At 37.0% G+C, this 19,542-nt stretch overlaps 4 protein-coding genes across 4 annotated transcripts; all 4 read left to right on the forward strand.

The window, feature by feature from the left end:
- Positions 1-2,636: 2,636 nt before the first annotated feature.
- Positions 2,637-5,664, forward strand: LOC137741384 (uncharacterized). Its single transcript, XM_068481103.2, has 5 exons — positions 2,637-2,908; positions 3,101-3,151; positions 4,294-4,468; positions 4,633-4,722; positions 5,182-5,664. Exons 1-5 carry the CDS (start codon positions 2,816-2,818, stop codon positions 5,331-5,333), a joined length of 561 nt encoding a protein of 186 aa, XP_068337204.2. The 5' UTR covers positions 2,637-2,815; the 3' UTR covers positions 5,334-5,664.
- A 692-nt stretch (positions 5,665-6,356) lies between these two features.
- Positions 6,357-11,606, forward strand: LOC137742613 (preprotein translocase subunit SCY2, chloroplastic). Its single transcript, XM_068482524.2, has 14 exons — positions 6,357-6,531; positions 6,722-7,234; positions 7,316-7,404; positions 7,569-7,648; positions 7,775-7,864; positions 8,184-8,275; positions 8,881-8,964; positions 9,136-9,277; positions 9,497-9,613; positions 9,736-9,865; positions 10,277-10,400; positions 10,519-10,625; positions 11,068-11,189; positions 11,282-11,606. The coding sequence occupies exons 1-13, from the start codon at positions 6,468-6,470 to the stop codon at positions 11,155-11,157; spliced, it is 1,722 nt and encodes a 573-aa protein (XP_068338625.2). The 5' UTR covers positions 6,357-6,467; the 3' UTR covers positions 11,158-11,189; positions 11,282-11,606.
- A 149-nt stretch (positions 11,607-11,755) lies between these two features.
- LOC137743911 (non-structural protein) lies at positions 11,756-13,879 on the forward strand. Its single transcript, XM_068483839.2, has 5 exons — positions 11,756-12,438; positions 12,525-12,582; positions 12,671-13,114; positions 13,193-13,308; positions 13,570-13,879. The coding sequence occupies exons 1-5, from the start codon at positions 12,341-12,343 to the stop codon at positions 13,628-13,630; spliced, it is 777 nt and encodes a 258-aa protein (XP_068339940.2). The 5' UTR covers positions 11,756-12,340; the 3' UTR covers positions 13,631-13,879.
- Positions 13,880-14,553: 674 nt separating this feature from the next.
- On the forward strand, positions 14,554-19,237 carry UVH6 (RAD3-like DNA-binding helicase protein). Its single transcript, XM_088680452.1, is given in 15 exon segments — positions 14,554-15,164; positions 15,297-15,354; positions 15,357-15,449; positions 15,452-15,506; positions 15,661-15,746; positions 15,848-16,045; positions 16,048-16,250; positions 16,575-16,768; positions 16,955-17,135; positions 17,263-17,387; positions 17,636-17,722; positions 17,879-17,957; positions 18,050-18,126; positions 18,240-18,348; positions 18,821-19,237. Coding segments are annotated over 15 exon segments (2,226 nt in total). The 5' UTR covers positions 14,554-14,630; the 3' UTR covers positions 18,968-19,237.
- The last annotated feature ends 305 nt before the right edge of the window (positions 19,238-19,542 follow it).

Consider the following 19,542-nt stretch of genomic DNA (forward strand, 5'->3'; position numbering starts at 1 on the left):
TTGGTTGGATTCTTATTTGAACGAAAAATATATCAACAGTCCTTTCATTCAATATTTTAGTGGATAGGTTATTGAGTTTCTATTCATGTATATCGGATTTGAAACCCCCTCCCCTAAATTATTGAAAACAAAGATGTATTTTTGATTGTCACCCCAAAGTAGTGGCGGGCATCACTACTATATTGATTGTTGTCAGATGATTGTGATCTAATTATATCTATTACATAAATTTTGAAAGTTGAACTCGTCTAATTGCAATTAATGTAACCATGATGATTACCACCGCTTAAGGGTGATGAGCAATAATATATGTATGAAGATGCACGATATCAAAATAACTACCTAACCCCGAGATGGTTAGGCTAAGAGTTTGATTTCGTACAATATATATATATGTCCAGATTTCGTTTTTCTCAAAGCCGAAAAAATGGCTACATTAAATGTTAATATAAGATGAACATGTACAATGAATCATTTGAGCTTATTGCTCCTTGTATAAAATAGAAAATTTTCATTTCAAGAAACTGACTCAAAAATTTACCTTTTTAATTTAAATACGATATTCCAAACTATTTCATGCAAACTTAGGTATAAGAGGCGGATACAAGACCAACTAATCTAAAATTAAATATATAAGTCCCCACTTTTGCCTTCCTAAATGTTTCTGTGAGTCAGCTGGTCCATTTTTACATTACATATATACGTTTAATTCTACCTTGATGCGTTTTAAAAGTGACGTATACCAAAGCTTGGTTCCAAGTAATTACCATAGAACGATTATGATGATATCTGCAAAACTTAGCATTTTTTTTTGAACATACGATATTATTTACGTTAAGGGGAGGGGATGGGCTAGCAATAATATGGTTCAAATTCGCCTTTGGCGAGAATTGAATCTAAAATCTCTCACTTATAAGTTAACTTTTAACATCTTGCTTATGTATCAAAATGTGGGACCCTCCTTTCCTAAACCATACTTGATTTGGTAGCGTTGGTAAGGTGGTTAAGAAAAATAGGCACTTGCACCTCCCTCCCCACTACATCTTCATACATATGGCTTATTAAAAAATGGAAGACTTTCTCTTGGTGGATAAAATTGATAGGTTTTATCGATATTTCTGACATATAAGTTAAATATCAGAGAAACTTTTATATTCATTCGTTTAAATGATTGTTTGACATTCTTTAAAGTTCATTTTTTTTTTTTGGATCAAACTATATATTTGTTAGGTTAGATGTTAGATTAGAGAGCCAACAAAGTTCGAATCCACGCCGTGGTGCAATGACAACATTCTTCTCCACCATTGTGGTAGAGGGTCACCTGCCCCTAAAGTTTCATTTTAAATTCCCACAATTTTTGCAATGTAATCTTAAGTCATCTAGGGAGAATTAGATTTTAATCAGACTGCAATGAGACGGGAACATTATTCTAACTAACTGTACTAAAACAAGTCTATAAAGTCAGCCAGCCCCAGCCAGCCAACATCAGAGCGTTACCTGAAGAATAACTGCAAAGACTAAATAGGAAGAGGGGTCTACCCAACCCAACCCAACCCACTTCCACGTCCACGTCCATTATGCACACTCAATTTACCGAAATACCCCTTTATTATGATAAAACCACTAGAACAAAAGTTTGACATTTATTTTGAAAAAAAAAAATATAATTATTAATATATTTGGCTACTGGCCAGCCCTTTTTCCTAGTACAAAATTACCTTTAGGCCCTTGCATTTCTAATTTTAGATCGTTGATTTTAGAAAATTTTTGTTCACAAACTCCATGATTAATTGATATATGGTTGACCTTGATTGAAAAAATAAAACAAGGGATAGTAACCATATGGACTTTGACTTATATTATCCATCTGGTAAAGTGGTAGGCTAAGAAAAATCATTTCGGATTTGAATCTAGAAGAAGAAATCAATCAACAACAATACAACATGAGTTTAATACGAAAGTAAATTCCTATTAATAAGCTTCAGTTACATAAAGAGAATTAAACTGGTAACTTTTCAAATTTTCAATCATGAGTTAAGGCTCTTTTTAATCAAGTGTAATCTCTCGGTATGAAAGTTCCTAGTTATTATCAAATTACTAATTCAGTCATTATATCACGTATTATCGATCACTTTAAAGATTGCAATGTCAAAAGTAGCAATTAAGAAAAATTCAAGGCTCGTTTGCAAGTGCTTTTGAAATGATTAAAAGCGCTTTTAAAAAAATATTTTTGAATTTTAAAAACACCGCTTATGTACTTCTTGCAGGAAGCAATTTAAGTGTTCTTTTTCAAAATTTACTTGCATTTTTACTAAATATTTGGTTCTAAAAATAATTTTACTAGAAACACTTTTAATTATTTTAAAAGCACTTCTAAATAAGCCAAACATCCAGCATTTTTCACATCACACATAATTGGAAAAACGTAACCTGGTTTCCACCGTAATTCTAGTTGTAAACAAAGGGTCAAATAACGACGTGTGTTTTTAATATCCGATAAGGAAACAAATTTATACGCGCTTTATTATTGTAGATGAGGACAGAGAAAATAAATAAATAATTTTTAATTTTTAATTTTCTCCACGTGAAAGACTCCTATTTGGCTATGAAATATGATGATTTTCTCTCTCTAAAGTTTGGTTCTGTTTCCTGCGAGGAGAGAGAGGGAGTGGGAGGGAGAGTATTTAGTTGCGTTACAGGTTAGAAGTTGGAACTCAAATCACAACTCTCAACCCTTTCTCTCTCCCTCTCTAAAGTGAAATAAAACCCTATCTCTCTCTCTTTCTCTCTCTTGTTTTTCTGTCTGTATATTTCCATGGCTGCTCATGAGGAAGGAGAGGTTGGTTTCGAAGAAGGAATGTTGTGGCTGCCGTCACAAGTTTTGGATGAAGCAATATGTGACACAAAGGTTTCTCTCTCTCTCTCTCTCTCTCTCTCTCTCTCTCTCATATTTTTTCACTCTCTTTTTGATCGGCGAAACGATAATGGTATTATTGAGCGATATCTCTTCTTGCTCCAAATACAGAATTTAATATTTTCTAGTTTTGTTTCCATCACTGTTCCGAATTTATTAAAATTTGATTTATCCTATAATTTGCAGGCGTATTCGAGGCTCCATGTAAAACACCACCACTACCACAGTGATCAATTGGTACGTACTCTCTGCCATCACTTTCGTTTTCTTTTCTCTCCATCAATGGTGATCGGATAGGTTTTGACGTGTGCGGAATTGGTTATTAGTTTCTTTCATTTGCTCTAGTCATTTTTTCATTCCTGCAATTCACGGGTTTTACATATAGGCTTAAATAGTTTAATAACCGACAAAATAAAAGTTTTTGCACAAATGTCAAACGGTACCATTGATAGAGAATTGAAAATGATTACTTTCGAAGATTGATTTTGAAGATTTTGGTTCCTACCACTACAAAAAAAAAAAAAAAAAAAAAAAAAAAAAAAAAAAAAAAAACACCATTTTCCGACGAAATTTATTCTTGAGTCGGTCGTTTTCCATAAATAAAAATAATTAAAACATTTCCCATACGAAAATATTAGTGGGACAAACCTTTTAAAAAAAATTAATTAATTTTTTTAAAATTTTTGACAATTAACGATTACCTACTCATGAGGCTACATAATATATTACTCAACTGTCACGTTTAGGTCTTATGAAACTGGTCTACCTAATCATTTTTATTGTTAGTTTACTCCCTCTTATTTTTGCAACTAATTAACTCTCTTTTTTTCCCTAACAATGCAACTAATTAACTTTAAGGTATAGTTTGATCTTAGAAAGAGAAAGTTATTTGGAAATTTTTTGTTGAAGTAGTGTTTTGGGGGAGTCATTAATTTAGAGTTGTGATCAAGGAATCTATGAAGGTTTCTTCGAAAAATTGTCGATACATGGCTTAGGCATTAAGTAAAATATTTCAAAATTAGTGTATCGAAATTAATAAGGGCTTGTTTGGGACTATTTAAAATGATTAAAAGCGTTTTTAGAGAAAATATTATTTGGTTCCAAAAGCGTTTAAAGTGTTTCCTACAAAAAATACCATTTATATGCTTGTTGCATGACGCAATACAGTATTTTTCAAGGATTCACTTGACATTGGTTCTAAAAGAGCTTTCGGCCATTTTAAAAACATTTCTAAACAAGCCATTAAGTAAACAAATTAAGTCTTTTGGTGTTGTTTTTTACTCAAAATATCTATCTCGAGCTTGAATGCAGTAGTACTATTGTATACTCGTATATACATATATAATTCGTTTGACTAAAAGATAATGTGCGAATTGCAGGATTCGAAATCTAGCTCGATGAGACCATATCATAGACCAAAAGTCAATGTGAATTGGTCATCCGGAGGACCTGGAATGCAAGCCATCTTCCTGGATTCTAGTCAAAAGGCATGTGGCACTGGCGTTTTTCTTCCACAACGGGCAGGCACCCACTTCATCAGAAGTAAAAAACCAGGTAGGTAACCCTAATTTCGGATTCGATTTTAATTTGGTCATTTTTTTGGGTATATTATTCTTAATTTTGATTAAGGTATGTACGTGAATAATGAGCGTCTTCAAATGACCAAAATCAAACGACGAAAATCGAAATACCCTTGTTAATGCTTGCTTTGCATGCAGCTTGTGCTCCCGTTCTGCTGCCCTCTCGTGTGGTTCAAGCTCTGAACCTCAACGTGCATGCACTAGGCCTGCAAATTTCACCTCGACAAGGTTAGTTATACGATCCATACAAACATATATGCAGTTGATGGCAGCTGATCCGTGTCACCAATTTTTTAATAACTTTTGACACGTTTTGGCCCACTTTGTAATGTATTTTAACGATCCAAACCGTCTATCTTTTAAAACATCATTCATAAATCATTCTTACAAAATATTAGACAAATCCAAAACCATTAAGACATTCATTTGTAGTGAAAAAAATGAATGAATACAATTTTATAAAGAAATCCTAAACTCAAAATCCAACTGTCATATAGTTTCATATTCAGGTGATTTTGGATCGTTAAAATATATTACAGAGTGGGCCGGCCACAAAAAAATGTGTGTAAAAAAATGTTGTCAGGGATCCGCCCGCATAGTTGATATATCATATTTTACTTAATTTGATTGAAGTATCTTTTGTTGTTTTATTTTATGCTGCTAAGAAATTCGGGATTCTAACTTCAGATTCTAAAGAACATAAGTGGAAAAGTGAAGACTACTTGGTAGCTCAAAACAGGAATGGAAATAAGGATGTTTCGTCTACTCAATGCTACATTATTTCCCAAAATCCGAATTCTTCACCAGAGTTGTTTCTTCCAAAGGAATGGACTTACTAATGGCGAATACGAACAACGATTATTACACATATACAAGAAACTATATCATCGTATAAGGATAAGGCTCTCGTAGCTCTACGATTGATGTGTACGGCTAGCTCTGTTGAATGATCGATCTTTGATCATGTAATGTAAGCTTAAATAAACAGCTAAATGCTTCCATTTTTAGACAAGTGCTTTGATAAATTGTAATTGCTTATGGGCTAGTTTGACATTACCGAAATTATTTTAAAAGAAGCCGGTCCCGAACTAGCCTAATTATATGTAATTCTTTTGAATTTAAAATGATCTTGCAAATCTTTCAATAATCAAAATTAGAAAATAAAATTTATAGCTAGTGGCCCGTTAGTCTTGTATGGACCAGTTAATGGTTTCGTTACGACAATCCACTCTTTTGGGGGTTGGAAAGATTCACAGAAGTATTTCAGCCTTCTTCTAGCCCATTGCGCCATGAATCGAAATGAAGATGTGTTGTATAAAATACGGGCATAAACTTTGTCTCTAACCATTAGGCCACCCTGAATGTTGAGTCATGTATGTCCTTTTGATCAAGCGAAAATTGCATTCATAATTCAATCGCGAGTAGCAATATAAATTAATATATGGGAAAGGCTTATGCTTGAAGTCTGCTTATTCCCTCCGTTCAAATTCGAATCTCTTCTATGGTTTGAACACACATTGTAGAATACTAGAGTAAAGAATGGCAAAACGGGCCGTTTTGCGTCCATAGAAAAAAAACATTATTGTAGTAAAATTTGAAGATGATCCTCTTACGATCGTGAGAAACCTAGGAATCCTTATATCTTAACTGTTTATCGTATATCATACGATCATTTTTCGTCAAATATTATTTACGATGCACGATAAATGATTAAGATGTGAGGATTCGTAGAATCCCTACAATTTGGATCCGAATGGGATCCAAAATCCCTTTGAAACACTAATCCCAATCATGCCTTGCCACGACGGATGGACCTTCGCCGACCTAACAATGGGCCAATAAGAATATCATGTCAATAGTGCAAAACGAGCGAGTAAAGCAGAGGATTATTCCCCCACCTTAAAGATGAGCCGTTTCCCAGCTCAACTGAACTGAACAGTCCCGCTGCTCCGTGTTGCTCTATCAGTCCCGCCATGGAAGCCACTCTTCTCAGCTCGCAACGCTTCCATCCCAAACTCTCGCCCGCAAAATCTCGAGGTCGGTTTCCTGTTTGTTTCCCGAGAAAACTCTGGAAAATCATGGAAAATTTGGAGTATTGTTAGGTTTAGTAGTCTCTTGGTCAATTTAATCCAGTAACGCGTAGCTGTGTATCGAAAATGTTTCCGTGTTGAATTTTGTAGCTTCGGATGAAGTTTCTGATGGAGATTTTCTGGTCATTTACTTGCAGGTGCAGTTTCGGGTTGTGAAATTCAAGTTTGTTGTTTGCCAATTGTTAGGAATAGTAGCTATGTTTCCCTTAGGACAAACCCTAGAAATTTCATGTTGCCAAACAGGCCCTTATTGTCCAGAGTGAACAGAAGAGTCTCCACTAAGTTTTCGAAGCGGTTCCTAAATAATTATACAAATGTTGAGGCCACGCCTCCAGAGTCTCTAAAGGTTGAAGTTAATCCGTTGAGTGGGAGTGACGGGACGGAAATTTCGAAACAGAACGAGGTTGAGAGCTTAAAGGATGAGAAGGCCAGGCCTATGACGTTTAGAAACCGGTTTCTGAATTTCGTGCGCCTGAGTTCAGTGGTTAATAATGCTGCTGAGTCGTTCTTCAAGAGCGAGATTAGGAGGAGGCTGTTTGTAACAGCTGTGCTAATTGTGATTAGTCGTGTCGGTTATTTTATCCCTCTGCCTGGATTTGATAGAAGGTTGATCCCTCAAGATTACCTAAGCTTTGTGTCGGGATCTGTTGGTGAGTAATTGACCGTTCTTCCTCCATGTGTATGGTCATTTTTGTAATTATGTGATGATTGTTCATGTTGTTTTCTGCCAGATGAACTTGGCAATTTTGCAGCGGAGCTTAAAATGTCTTTCTTTCAGCTTGGAATCAGTCCTCAAATCATAGCATCGATCATAATGCAGGTTTAATTCTTTCCGTCCGCTAGTTTGGTTTATGTTAACCTAACAGACAAATTTGAAACCAATAAAAGTAAACGGATATATGTTTAATGTGTTTAATCTTGTGAGGAAAGTTGGCATGTAATAGAATATAGTTATATATTGAAAATCTCAAAATCGATGTACAGGTACTATGTCATGTTGTTCCCTCCCTGGTAAAGCTGCGGAAGGAAGGCTTAGATGGTCATGAGAAGATTAAGAGTTATATGTGTGTCTAGTTATTCATCTCAAGCAGTGAGCCAAGTTTTTGTTGCATAATTTGTTTGTGACTTACTTTCACACCAGATTTGTCTCTCAAGATTTTGAACATGTTTCATGTTTCCGTTTATTCAAGATGGTGGCTATCTTTCGGCTTTGCAATAGTGGAAGCTATCATACTTGCTTGTTATTCGCTTCCATATTCAATCTATGCGGCTAGCTACAGGTAATGCAGCATATCTATTGTTATTTTCAACAATGATTGTGATTTTGAATATATCTTGGGTCTACTCACAAGTTCTTATAGATGTAGCTGCCTAGGTTCTCTCTTCCACCATGCCCTTAGCAGTTAGCATGGTTCTTTTTCTATTCTATTCAATAATAATCTGGTGTTCTCGTTATCATTTACATTTTTCACCATATATGATACTCTTAACTTGTAGATCTGTTGTTGTTTTAGTTGGTAAGCTGTATTTATGAGGTGGAACTTTTCAAGATGATATTTATCTATTGGGGGAGTATGATTATGGTATGGAATTTTGCAGGGTCAAGCATGTGATGGTGACAAGTATGTTATTGGTCTGTGGAGCGATGACAATGACGTGGATTTGTGATACCATCTCAGAATCTGGATTTGGTACTATACTTGATTTGTTGGTTACTTGGTTGGTATTGTAACATTGTGCTAATATTCCCCATAATTCTGTCCTGTTGTCTTTTTCCGAGCCCCTTTTTTTCAAAGAAGGATTATACTTTCATTTTCTCCAGTCACTATGGTTATCATTTTTGGATACTGGATTTAGGAAAAGTTTTTACATAGTTTAATTTTATATACACACAATTGTTCCACACAAATCTCATGCCTTGTAGTAGAAGATATGTCCACAATTAGGAGATTTGGCTTCAAAAGTTTCCATACCTCATAAGGTTTTTCCTGTGAATTAATAATACATAATTCTGTTCGTCCTCTTTGATGAGGTTTTGACTACCTTGTGCATCTTCTCTCATAGTAAGCATTCACGAGTCCTTGTGGAATACTTGATTTTTCACTGATGGTGACTGTTATTACATATGTGAGGTCTTAAGATCATAGTATCATTCCAACGGTCACTTTTTATTTCTGTAAATGCCCAAAGTACTTTCAAGTTTCAAACAACGTTAAAAATTGTTTGTTCATTTTTTTGTCTTATTGTGTATGGGATTATACTCTCTATCTTCTCTGACTGGTAGTTTATATTTCAGGTCAAGGTTCATCTCTAATTATTTGTGTACAAATATTGACTGGCTACACAGAGACGTTATACAAAATGCTGTCTCAGCTCTCAGGTATGTGATTTAATGAATTCCATTAGTTTGCCCTTTGTTGGGCCCAATTAATATCCAATCAGATGCATTTAATTCTGTAACTTTGCTCATCCTATCAATAGTATTCTGTCAGATGTCATTTAACTTGAAGATTTAAAGTTTAGTGATTCATGTTTTTTTTATGTATTTCAGGAAGTTCTGTTAGTTGGGGGCCTTACTTATTTGCAGTGTTGGGCGTTTTCACCATAGTCACTATGTGGGCAGTTGTGGTGACTGAAGGGTGCAGGAAGATAAAGCTGCAGTACTATGGTTTTAAGCTTGCTTCTGCTGCAAGGTAATACAACCCATTTGGATGGGCTGTGATCATTCTTAAAGAAAGTGACTGTGTAGTGCGTACTTCTCTCTATACATGGTGTGGTTGATTATAAAGATGGCTGTTCTTAGCCGTTATTGCTTGTAGACTGATCTCATTGTCGATTAAAAGCTGAGTAGAAGCCTTTATTTTTATTTCTGTTGGCTGACACTATTTTCTGGGCTTTTGTGTTTTGGGCAGAGATGACTCACCTATTACCGAAGTGGAGCCCTATATCCCTTTTACCATTAACCCATCAGGAATGCAGCCTGTTCTCACCATTACTTATCTCTTGGCATTTCCCAGCATTCTTGCAAGGTAAAGTTTTTTATTTGGTGGCATCATTTCCTGGCCGACCCCGAAAGCTTCCTTAATTACACTTTGGCTTTCCCATTTTGAAGTTGAACTTACAACTTTCTGATAATGTGGTTTGTTGGCAGTATTCTTGGTTCATCTTTCTGGGAGCATGTTAAGGAGATATTGAACCCCGAAAATACCATTGGGGCAGGGCCCTGGGTGTACTACTCAATATATGCATTTTTTGTGTTCTTATTCAATATATTTGACATTGTAAGTTTTCTCTTAACATTATATATAATCATTCTAGAATCACCTTGCTTTCTGTTCGTTCTTCAATCTGCAGGCTACAATACAGCAAAAGAGTAATTTAAAACCCAACTAATAAGGATATAGTTGTAAAGCATTTTTTTTATATCTCTCTTTGTGTGCATTAAATTTCTCGTCTTTATGTTTCTATACTTGTGCATTATTGTGCTTAGATGTCTGAATTTGAAAAATATGGTATGCGGTTGTCAGTAGTTTCAACGCTAGCAGAGTCTATTATGGCTTAGGAGTTTAGCATTCTTGGTTCAAAAATCCATAGTAACAATGATATTTGTACATTTAGATGTGAATAGAAATTATGTTAATCTCGTATGTTAAAAAGTTTGCTAGTGTTTTTAATCAATAATGCTTGTCCAGGCCAACTTGCCCAAGGAAATTGCTGATTACTTAAATAAGATGGGTGCCAGGATACCAAACATAAAACCTGGGAAGGCTACAATTGAGTACCTCTCAAAGATTCAGGCATCGACACGTTTCTGGGGTATAATTCTCCTTTCATTGTGTCTTCCTGTTATTTATTAACTTAGGTCCTTTGTTATTGGCCCCCATTGAATTTATTTTTGCTTGCCTTTTTCTTTCCTATGGTGGAAATTCTGCAGGGGGGCTATTGTTAAGTATCTTGGCAACAACATCAAGCATAATCGACCATTATTTACGCAATATCAATGCGGGGTTTGCAATCGGGTTGACATCAGTCCTCATAATAGTAAGTACAATACCAATTCTGAGTATGCCACTTTATCCACTGCTATAGCATGCTTTTGTTTGTGTTTGTTTGTGTACCTTTGTGTTGATCATTAACTCAGTGTAACTGTAAAAAAGTTCTGGCGTTTGAATGAATAGTTGGAGGACGTTAAATATCTTTAGGGTCTTTATTTGTTTACTATACACGTACAGATTCTAACCCGGCTTTACTTTCCTCAGCTTTAGTTTACCCAAATACACCATAAACCGACTGTGTTTATTTGATTAATAAGTTTTTCTTGCATAAACTTGACGGTATATGTTTTGATGCTAGCTTTCCTGTGCGAAAAAAAAAAAAAAAAAAAAAAACCTGATGTACTAAAGTCTACTGTGTTGAAGGGTTTGCACTACCGCGTTATATTGTACGCAACTCTTGCAAGTAGTTCTGACTATTGATTGTGCAGGTGGGTTCTATTATTGAACTTAGAAGATCATATCAGGCATATAATGTAATGCCGAGTTTAAGCAAAGCCTTAAGCCGGTATGGTGTATAACTCCCAAATAGGCTGTGCCTTCTCGTCTTCAGGTGATGGTCTCCTATAACCCAAAAACCGATAAAGAATTTCTGCGTAGAAGGTGACACTAACGACAACTTTTTCTCTCCCTTCAATTTGGCAGCGTTGGAATCCTTAGACTGATGAAACACCTCCAGCAGAAACCAGAAACGGTTATGGCATCGCAATATGGTGCAAGTGGTATGTAGTCCTGACTTTGAGTAGCATCTAATGCTTCATTCATTGGCCACGAAGCGAAGACTTATAGCCGGCATGGTTTCTGCATCAAATGGTAACGCGTCGATGGCAGGGTTTAGTTGAGTGCACTGTAGACCAATACTGGTTTGTATCGCCGATATAAGATACCCTATCTTTTGTATATATAGACACTGGTTTTTATCTTGTGATGTTCTTCTGTGTCGAATGGTAACTAGGTTCTTTTTCTCCCATCACACCCGTTTAATTTTGTCGTTTTTTTCGTTTGATTTATTTAATCGGTAGATCAAAAGTAGGGGGTGAATTGGTTTGATTTTCTTTTTATTTGGTCAATAAAACTGAACCAAATTGAAATACCCGGTTTAGTATGGGCTTTTGATTTTCACAAATTGTAAGTTAACCGAACTAAATTACTTGTCATAAAACATAAAAAATAACACGTAATATGTATAGTATTATATACAAAAGCAAAATATATAATTTTATGTTTTAGTATTTTACTATACATCTCGGAGTTATGAGATTAGAAGTTTGAAGAATTGAGTTATGAAATTAAGTATTTTGAAGTTATGAGATTGTAAATTTAAGTTCCAAGGTCAACAATTTGACATTGAATTTTTTGTAAATTGATACGTATAAGTATTTATTTTAACTTCTTATACACTTTTTGCTAATTTCTGTTCTTTAATAATTTTTAGTTCATTCGATTCAACGGCTGAAAATTAAGCGAGATTTATGAAAAGTAAAAAGATGTGTGTAGATAATATTAGTTTTACCCCAAAAATATTTTCACATTGGTCCACACAAATATTTGACCACATAACTTTTAAAAAAATTTGCCGCCAACGTAGCAACTGGATACGGGTTTATGTGACTCGACCCGTATCATCTTCTTCTGGGCCGTATGGTACCCGATTCCATTTGAAATTTCAGGTAGTTCGTCTTGGCTCTCTCGGGGATCGGAGAGATGGAGATCGCCGCCGACTCTCTGGACGGCTCTGTGATCTTCCACGCCATTAACGAAATCTCCGGTTTCGTGCTTTACATGCACCAGCAAATCCCTGCGTAAGTACTTGCCCCCATTTTCCCAAATCCCTAATCATTTCGATCCTTTTTTTTTTTCTTCTGAAAATCCCCAATTTCCTGCACAGAATGTTGCAGGATATCACTCTGGAATTCGATTCGCTCTGTTCTGAGTACAAGGATTTGGTACGAGACTTTAAATCTCTTGAATTTTGCGTTTTTTCGGATCCGAATTCGAATGCTTTGCCCTGAATGAGAATCTGTGAATTTTCAGGAAATGGCGGTTCAGCAAAACGAGGTGAAGCCGTCGCTCCGGAGGAAGCACGCCGGCGAAATGCGGGAGGCGAAGCGCGGGATTCGGAGATTCGAAAAGCTGATGCGTCAGGTTTCCGACCTCCAAACTGCTCTGAAGCAGATGATCAGCAAGGTTCATGAGTTCCGAGACGCGATTCTGATAGTCGGAGGGAGTCCGCTCCGACCTCAGCACGTCTATGAGCTGAGTTTTTCGAGCGGAACTGCTGTTTCCGAACTTGACTTTGCGAAAAGCAGGGCGTCGGAAGTGCTTTGTAGAAAAGCGATTCGGGGGCTGATTGCAAAGGGTGCTGGGTGTGCTGCTTATTCAGGGCCTTCCAAGCTGTTTCTGCTGGTGAAGGCTCCGGCTTCTTTCAATCTGCCTCTCCATTTTCTTCCAAAGCGTGATTTCCGATACAGCAACAAGGTCGTTTGCTATTAACAATTCAGCTTCCATTATCTACCAATTAGCTTACAACTCACTTGTGCATTTTCTTAATTGCAGATTGTGCCTCTGAAACTAAAGATCAAGAGCAAAACCCAAGATCCGAAAACGGATGCTTCTTCTCAAAGTGGCAGCTCTGATGGTGTGGTTGAGTCTACTCCAAATGATTTTATATGGTACGCCGGTCTGCGAAAAAATAGGCTTTGAACACCCTCAAATGTAAAATATTTGCCAATCCTTGAGGGCCATATCCCCTTTTGTTCCCATAACACACATAACGTTATGTGTGCTATAGGAACAACTGAACAAGGGGTACACACCCCGGGATAGGCAAGTTTCGGTGCTATAATCTTCGTTTTTTTTTTTCCTTGTACTTTTTGCAGTTCATATATTTGAATGTGTCTGAGTTTTGTGCTGTTTCTTGTTTGATGTTACAGGTTTCAATGCCGGCATGTAATAAAGGGTCTGGAATGTAACACACCAACTGACGGAGAATAGCCCCCGACGTGGTCGTTGTGCAAACCAGTGGTGTTCGCCGGTTCCAAACCGGTCAAGTTTAGCCATTCGGGCCTCGAATCCATGGTAGACTGGATTGTGCATACTATGCGGTTCGAAACATTGTGTTTTAGATTCTCTCAAACCTTGACTGTATAATGTAACTTGATTAGCAACCTTGTTTCTAACGTGCAGTTAACGAAACTTATGGTAATGGTAACTCTTGGTTTGTTATCGTACAAGTAGTGAGTAGCTTGTGACTCAAGTTGGTTAAGAGCGTTTAGTGTCGCGTTCAAGTTCTTGGGATTGCATTCGAAGAAATACAAAGGGGGACCCTTCTATAAAAGAAAACCCTCAAGTTTTTTTCTCTTTCCGTGTAGTTTTGGTTGACACTCTAAGTCAGGGTCTGAACCAAAAACTTAGAGGACTTGTCTACCTCCCGAGACACCACCGTGACATCCCGGCCGACGAACACGTTGCAAATGTTTTAGAATTTTCATATTGCATTGTTAGTCATTCTCTAGAAACTTTGCCGAATTGTAATCTCGTCCACTCACTCTACCATGAAAAAGCCCAACTTTGGAGAGCGTCTGACATGAAACAGATACACCTTGACTGTTACATCTTGAGTTAATAAACAATGATATGTGTTACACAAGATTAAGACCACGGTGATAGTATACTCATTCCATATATATCGTTCCTCTTGATTGGACCGATATTTACTATTGAAAGAGTTTATAAAACATATAGATTGAAGCCCATCTTACAACTCAATTTGTTTTATTTTTTATGAACAAATAATATTGTCTACACTAACATGTTAGAGTGAGCTTAAACTTAACCTTTGCTTAAATTCATCTTTATCGAAAATCGGATATAATCCCCCACCCTGTAAACAGTTGGCTACAAGCCGACTTCTAACCCAACGTCTACAAAAAAACCATAGCCACCGTCCCTCTCGGTCTCAGTCAGTGCCAAAACCCAAAACCTCACTAACACCATGAAGTTCCAGGTCGAAGACGTGACGGTCTACTTCCCGTACGACCACTTATACCCGGAGCAATACACCTACATGCTCGAGCTCAAGCGCGCCCTCGACGCCAAGGGCCATTGCCTCCTCGAGATGCCCACCGGCACCGGCAAAACTATCGCCCTCCTCTCTCTCATCACCTCCTACACTCTCTCCAAACCCCAAAACCCCGTCAAGCTAATCTACTGCACCCGCACGGTTCACGAAATGGAGAAGACGCTAGCCGAGCTCAAGCTCCTCCACAATTACCAGGTCAAGCATCTGGGTCCGCAGGCCCAGATCTTGGCGTTCGGGCACTCGTCGAGGAAGAATCTGTGTGTTAATTCGACCGTGTTGGCGGCGAAGAATCGGGATTCTGTGGATGCGGCTTGCCGGAAATTGACTGCCAGCTGGGTCAGGAACTTGGCGGCGGAAAACCCAAATGTGCCGACTTGTGAGTTTTATGAGGAGTACGAGAAAGCTGGGTCTGGAGCTGTTTTGCCTCCTGGGGTTTATATTGCAAGTGTTGCTTAATTGGGTTTTTGATAAATTTTGTTTCTTTGAATTGGGTTTTGAAAATTTTGTTTCTTTGTTTATGTTTTCGATCCGGATTGGAGTGATTGCAATTGGGTTGGTTTGTTTTGTGTGAAAAATTAGGATTTGAGGGCGTATGGGAAGCAGAGAGGGTGGTGCCCCTAGTACATGATTGATCCAAAGTGGCTGGGATTATTTCCAAGGAAATGAAAAAGGAGTCTGTTGTGGTGTTTGATGAGGCTCATAATATCGATAATGTGTGTATTGAAGCGCTTAGTGTACAATTGAGGGTGCCAGGAGGAATCTTAGCAAGATGCAGCATGAAATTGAAAGGTAGGTGCTTCATTTATCCGTCTCTTTATATTCAATCATGGTTTGTTTAAAAACTGGCTAAGATTATTTCGAGATAGGCTTGTTTCAAGCTTTCTTAGCTAGTGCCCTTACATTTAATACAGATTTTCATTCATTTGCTTGACATGGTAGGTAGGTTCAAGGCCACTGATGCAGATAGATTGCGTAAAGAATAGAACCGGCTAGTTGAGGGTTTGGCATAAGGAGGAACCTACCCAGTATGTTGATTGCTCATTCCCTTGATTTTCTTCCATTGAAACTTAAATATTTTTGTTTGATGATTTCCCAAGTTCTCATAACTATTATTTCTTCTGTGTATGCAGTCACAGATACTTGACTTCAAAATCCTGCTCTACCTGATGATATTTTGAAGGAGGCTGTGCCCGGAAATATTTGTAAAGCGGACCATTTTGTGCATGTGTTATGAAGATTGGTCAATCATCTGGAAGTCCGTCTTGAAACCGAGAACGTTGAGAAGGAAGGCCCGGTCAGTTTTGTTGCCATTTTCAGTTCAGAAGCTGGATTGACCAGAAAACTCTGAAGTTTTGTTATGATCGCCTACACTCACTAATGATGACATTAGAAATTACTGACACAGATGAATTCTTACACATTCAAACGATTTGCGACTTTGCGACACTTGTGGGGACATACACTCGTGGATTCTCTATTATAATTGAACCATTTGACGAGAGAATGCCACACATTCCTGATCCTGTTTTACAGGTTAGTTTTGTGTTATTCATTCTTTTCAAATTACTTTTTTTTATTTTTTAATAAAATGAACATTGAATGATTTCTGAAAATTGAAAAATTGGTTAAAAACTAAAAATATATTACACCACTTTCAACAATTTATAAAATTTTATGTCCAAGCTAATGAAATTAATGATGCAATGGTTTTATAAAATCTTCCTGCAATATGTTTCCTTGCATATTTACTATAATGAGTCTGTCTGCCTTTACTTGATCTACTTATATTGCTTCGGTAATGGATGGACTGAAGACTTATTCAGTTATAATCTAGTCTTTTCATATTTGGTATTCCAGCTTTGCTGTCATGATGCTTCACTTGCCATAAAGCCTGTATTTGATCGATTTCAATCAGTTGTGATTACATCTGGAACCTTGAGCCCAATTGATCTCTACCCCCATCTTCTTAATTTCCATCCTGTCATCAGTCGAAGTTTTACTATGTCATTAACAAGAGATTGCATAGGCCCAATGGTTCTCACCCGCGGAAGGTATAACATCAGAAAAGTGTTTTTTGTGCTTACATTTCATTTCTCTTGATTCATTATAGTAGGGGAGTTGTAAACTTGAGTACTTTACTAACCATGTTGTTCTTATCAGATCATAAATTGCCTATTATATTTAGCACTTACTCATATTAGGTTGTATCTAAAGGTTGCTCACGTATATTCTTTCAGTGATCAGCTTCCGGTAAGTACCAAATATGATATGAGAAGTGATCTTGGCGTGGTAAGGAACTATGGGAGGTTGCTGCTGGAGATGGTTTCTGCTGTTCCAGATGAGGTTGTATGTTTTTTCGTCTGTTACTCTTATATGGATATGATAGTCAATAGCTGGAATGAAAATGGAATTTTGAAGGTAACTCCACTATCTATGTCTCTTGCTTTTCCTGGGTATCTATGGACTTTTCCTTTGTCCTCTTCTCCAAGTTTTCAATGAAGTTAGTTTTTCAGAAAGATGCTTACTGCTCCCATTATTGCCACAGGAAATAATGCAGCATAAGCTTGTTACCATCGAGACCCAAGATGTGGTAGAGACTACTTTGGCTCTCGACAATTACCGTAAGGCTTGTGACTGTGGGAGGGGTGCTGTCTTCTTGTCTGTTGCCAGGTATTATAAAACATTCAGAATTTCTTATTATTAATATGCAATTAAAACAAAAATGTGGGAGTGCATTTCTTCACTCAAAAAGAAAAAAAATAAAAGATGGAGTACCCTTTTGCTGTTTGTGTACTCTGTCATATTTAGAAAGCTATCCATTGTTTCTTTCCACATGCAATTCAGAACTTTCAATATTACAATTGATGGGTGACACAGTTCTCTGTAATGAGTAAAATTATGTCTGTACTTTCTCAGAGGAAAGTAGCTGAAGGAATAGACTTTGATCGACATTATGGACGATTGGTGATCATGTTTGGCATTCCTTTCCAGTACACATTAAGCAAGTGAGTTCATTTTTTTCTTAAATCTCTTTTGTTTTATTAAGTGAAGAAGGGAATTTCGAATCAAATTTTCTGCATGTTTTAAATTTTTGTGTTTGGGGGTTTTGTTGGACTGAAACAAATGCTACGTCTGGGGGCTTGACGTATTTTTTCTCACAGGATTTTGCTTGCACGGCTGGAATATTTGTGGGATACCTTTCAAATAAAGGAGGGAGACTTTTTGACATTTGATGCCTTGGTATCACTGCAGTGCCTTTCGTATCATCTAAGAAATATTTGTTTGTTTTTTAAGACATGTTTTCTGAACTTTTTGGGTTCTGTATGATGCAGAGACAAGCAGCTCAATGTGTAGGCCGAGTCATCCGGTCAAAAGCGGACTATGGCATGATGATTTTTGCTGACAAAAGGTTTGTGTGTTTTTTTTTTTTTTATCAATTGAATTACAATATTGTGAATTCACAACTTGAAGGTCTAGTTAAAATTTAGGCACTGATTTTTGGGTGCTTGACTTCAACTTCAGATATATCCGTCATGACAAGCGATCCAAATTGCCTGGATGGATACTGTCGCATTTACATGATGCACATCTGAACTTGAGCACGGACATGGCTCTGCATATAGCACGAGAGGTTTGTCCTTATTTGTTATCACATATTTCCACTATCTTAGTATGGTCATTGATTTGCCTGAAATAAGCATATCTATCATACTTTGTATTTGTGGTTTTCCTTTCGAGTCATTCATCAACTGATTTACCAGTCTGTTGTGACCTAGTAAATAATTAGGTTCCATACTTCTATCCCCATCCCTTTACAACTGTGCTAGATGATTTTGGGATCCAAAGAGAATAAACTAGAAGGATCAAAACCGAAGCGTTGAAACACATATTTTTTGGTCTGATGAAGTCTGATAGCTACTTCTTCAACTGAGTCAGAAAAAAAACTGAAAATACCTTAGCGTTTTTACTTCTTTTTTTTTGCCAGAATCACCCAGCTGTGTCATGATGATAAAATCGAACTTTCATCTTGTTAAAGCTCTTGGCTCACTTGCGATTAACCTTTTGGTATCTAGCATGTTAATCTTCTCTTATCTTGAAAACAGTTCCTTAGGAAGATGGCTCAACCATATGATAAGGTTGGTGGCGGCAGCGGTAAGAAAACCCTTTTATCCCAACAAGACATAGAGAAGATGGGCGAAAGCATTGCTAATGATTTGCTGCGTTTAGGACTCTGCCTGAAAGCAAAGTGAGTGTCGCGGTTTGTGTGCTATTGGTTCTTCATTAGCTAATTATCAGTCCTACAAGGAGGAGTTTGGCCAACTTAGGAGATTTTGTTATCGGTGATCTGAGCAGTTACTTACCGGAGCATGGCACAGCCTTTCGATAAAAATTTCACTCAAATTCAATTTTCCGGGTTTCAGGATTGAAATATGTTGTACGAATTCAGTCTTGTAGATTTTTTGCTTGTAGTTTGTCTTTGAACCTCAATTATATAGGTAGAGCTGCATTTTTGGACCTCAGTTTTGAATAGTTATTAGATGTTTACCATGGCCATGGGTTTAAGTGTTCTAATTATCGTCATTTCTCCGCTGATTGGTTTCCTAATGAATTTCCTTTTTGCATGACTTACGGATATTTGTAGGATGCTATCATCGGCACTCCAGGACAATCATTCACTCATCGTGTAATGATGTTCTTGGAAAGATGTAGAATGATGTTTTTTGAGTGCTAGTAATAGCTTCGGTTTTAGATCATTTGATTAGAAGGGGAATTCAAATTGGGACCTTGAATGCAAGGGAAAGTGTTCTTAACCAACTTTGGCAAC

The sequence above is a fragment of the Pyrus communis genome, chromosome 11 (assembly GCF_041283825.1).
Source record: "Pyrus communis isolate YQ-2024b chromosome 11, ASM4128382v1, whole genome shotgun sequence".
NCBI classification, from domain to species: Eukaryota; Viridiplantae; Streptophyta; class Magnoliopsida; order Rosales; family Rosaceae; genus Pyrus; species Pyrus communis.

Coding starts and splice junctions, on each gene's coding strand:
- LOC137741384 (XM_068481103.2), top strand. CDS start 2,816: ATGGCTGCTCATGAGGAAGGAGAGGTTGGTTTCGAAGAAGGAATGTTG. Junction 2,909..3,100: donor AAGCAATATGTGACACAAAG/GTTTCTCTCTCT, acceptor TATAATTTGCAG/GCGTATTCGAGGCTCCATGT. Junction 4,469..4,632: donor CATCAGAAGTAAAAAACCAG/GTAGGTAACCCT, acceptor CTTTGCATGCAG/CTTGTGCTCCCGTTCTGCTG.
- LOC137742613 (XM_068482524.2), top strand. CDS start 6,468: ATGGAAGCCACTCTTCTCAGCTCGCAACGCTTCCATCCCAAACTCTCG. Junction 8,965..9,135: donor AATGCTGTCTCAGCTCTCAG/GTATGTGATTTA, acceptor TATGTATTTCAG/GAAGTTCTGTTAGTTGGGGG. Junction 9,278..9,496: donor AAGCTTGCTTCTGCTGCAAG/GTAATACAACCC, acceptor TGTTTTGGGCAG/AGATGACTCACCTATTACCG.
- LOC137743911 (XM_068483839.2), top strand. CDS start 12,341: ATGGAGATCGCCGCCGACTCTCTGGACGGCTCTGTGATCTTCCACGCC. Junction 12,583..12,670: donor GTTCTGAGTACAAGGATTTG/GTACGAGACTTT, acceptor GTGAATTTTCAG/GAAATGGCGGTTCAGCAAAA. Junction 13,115..13,192: donor ATTTCCGATACAGCAACAAG/GTCGTTTGCTAT, acceptor TCTTAATTGCAG/ATTGTGCCTCTGAAACTAAA.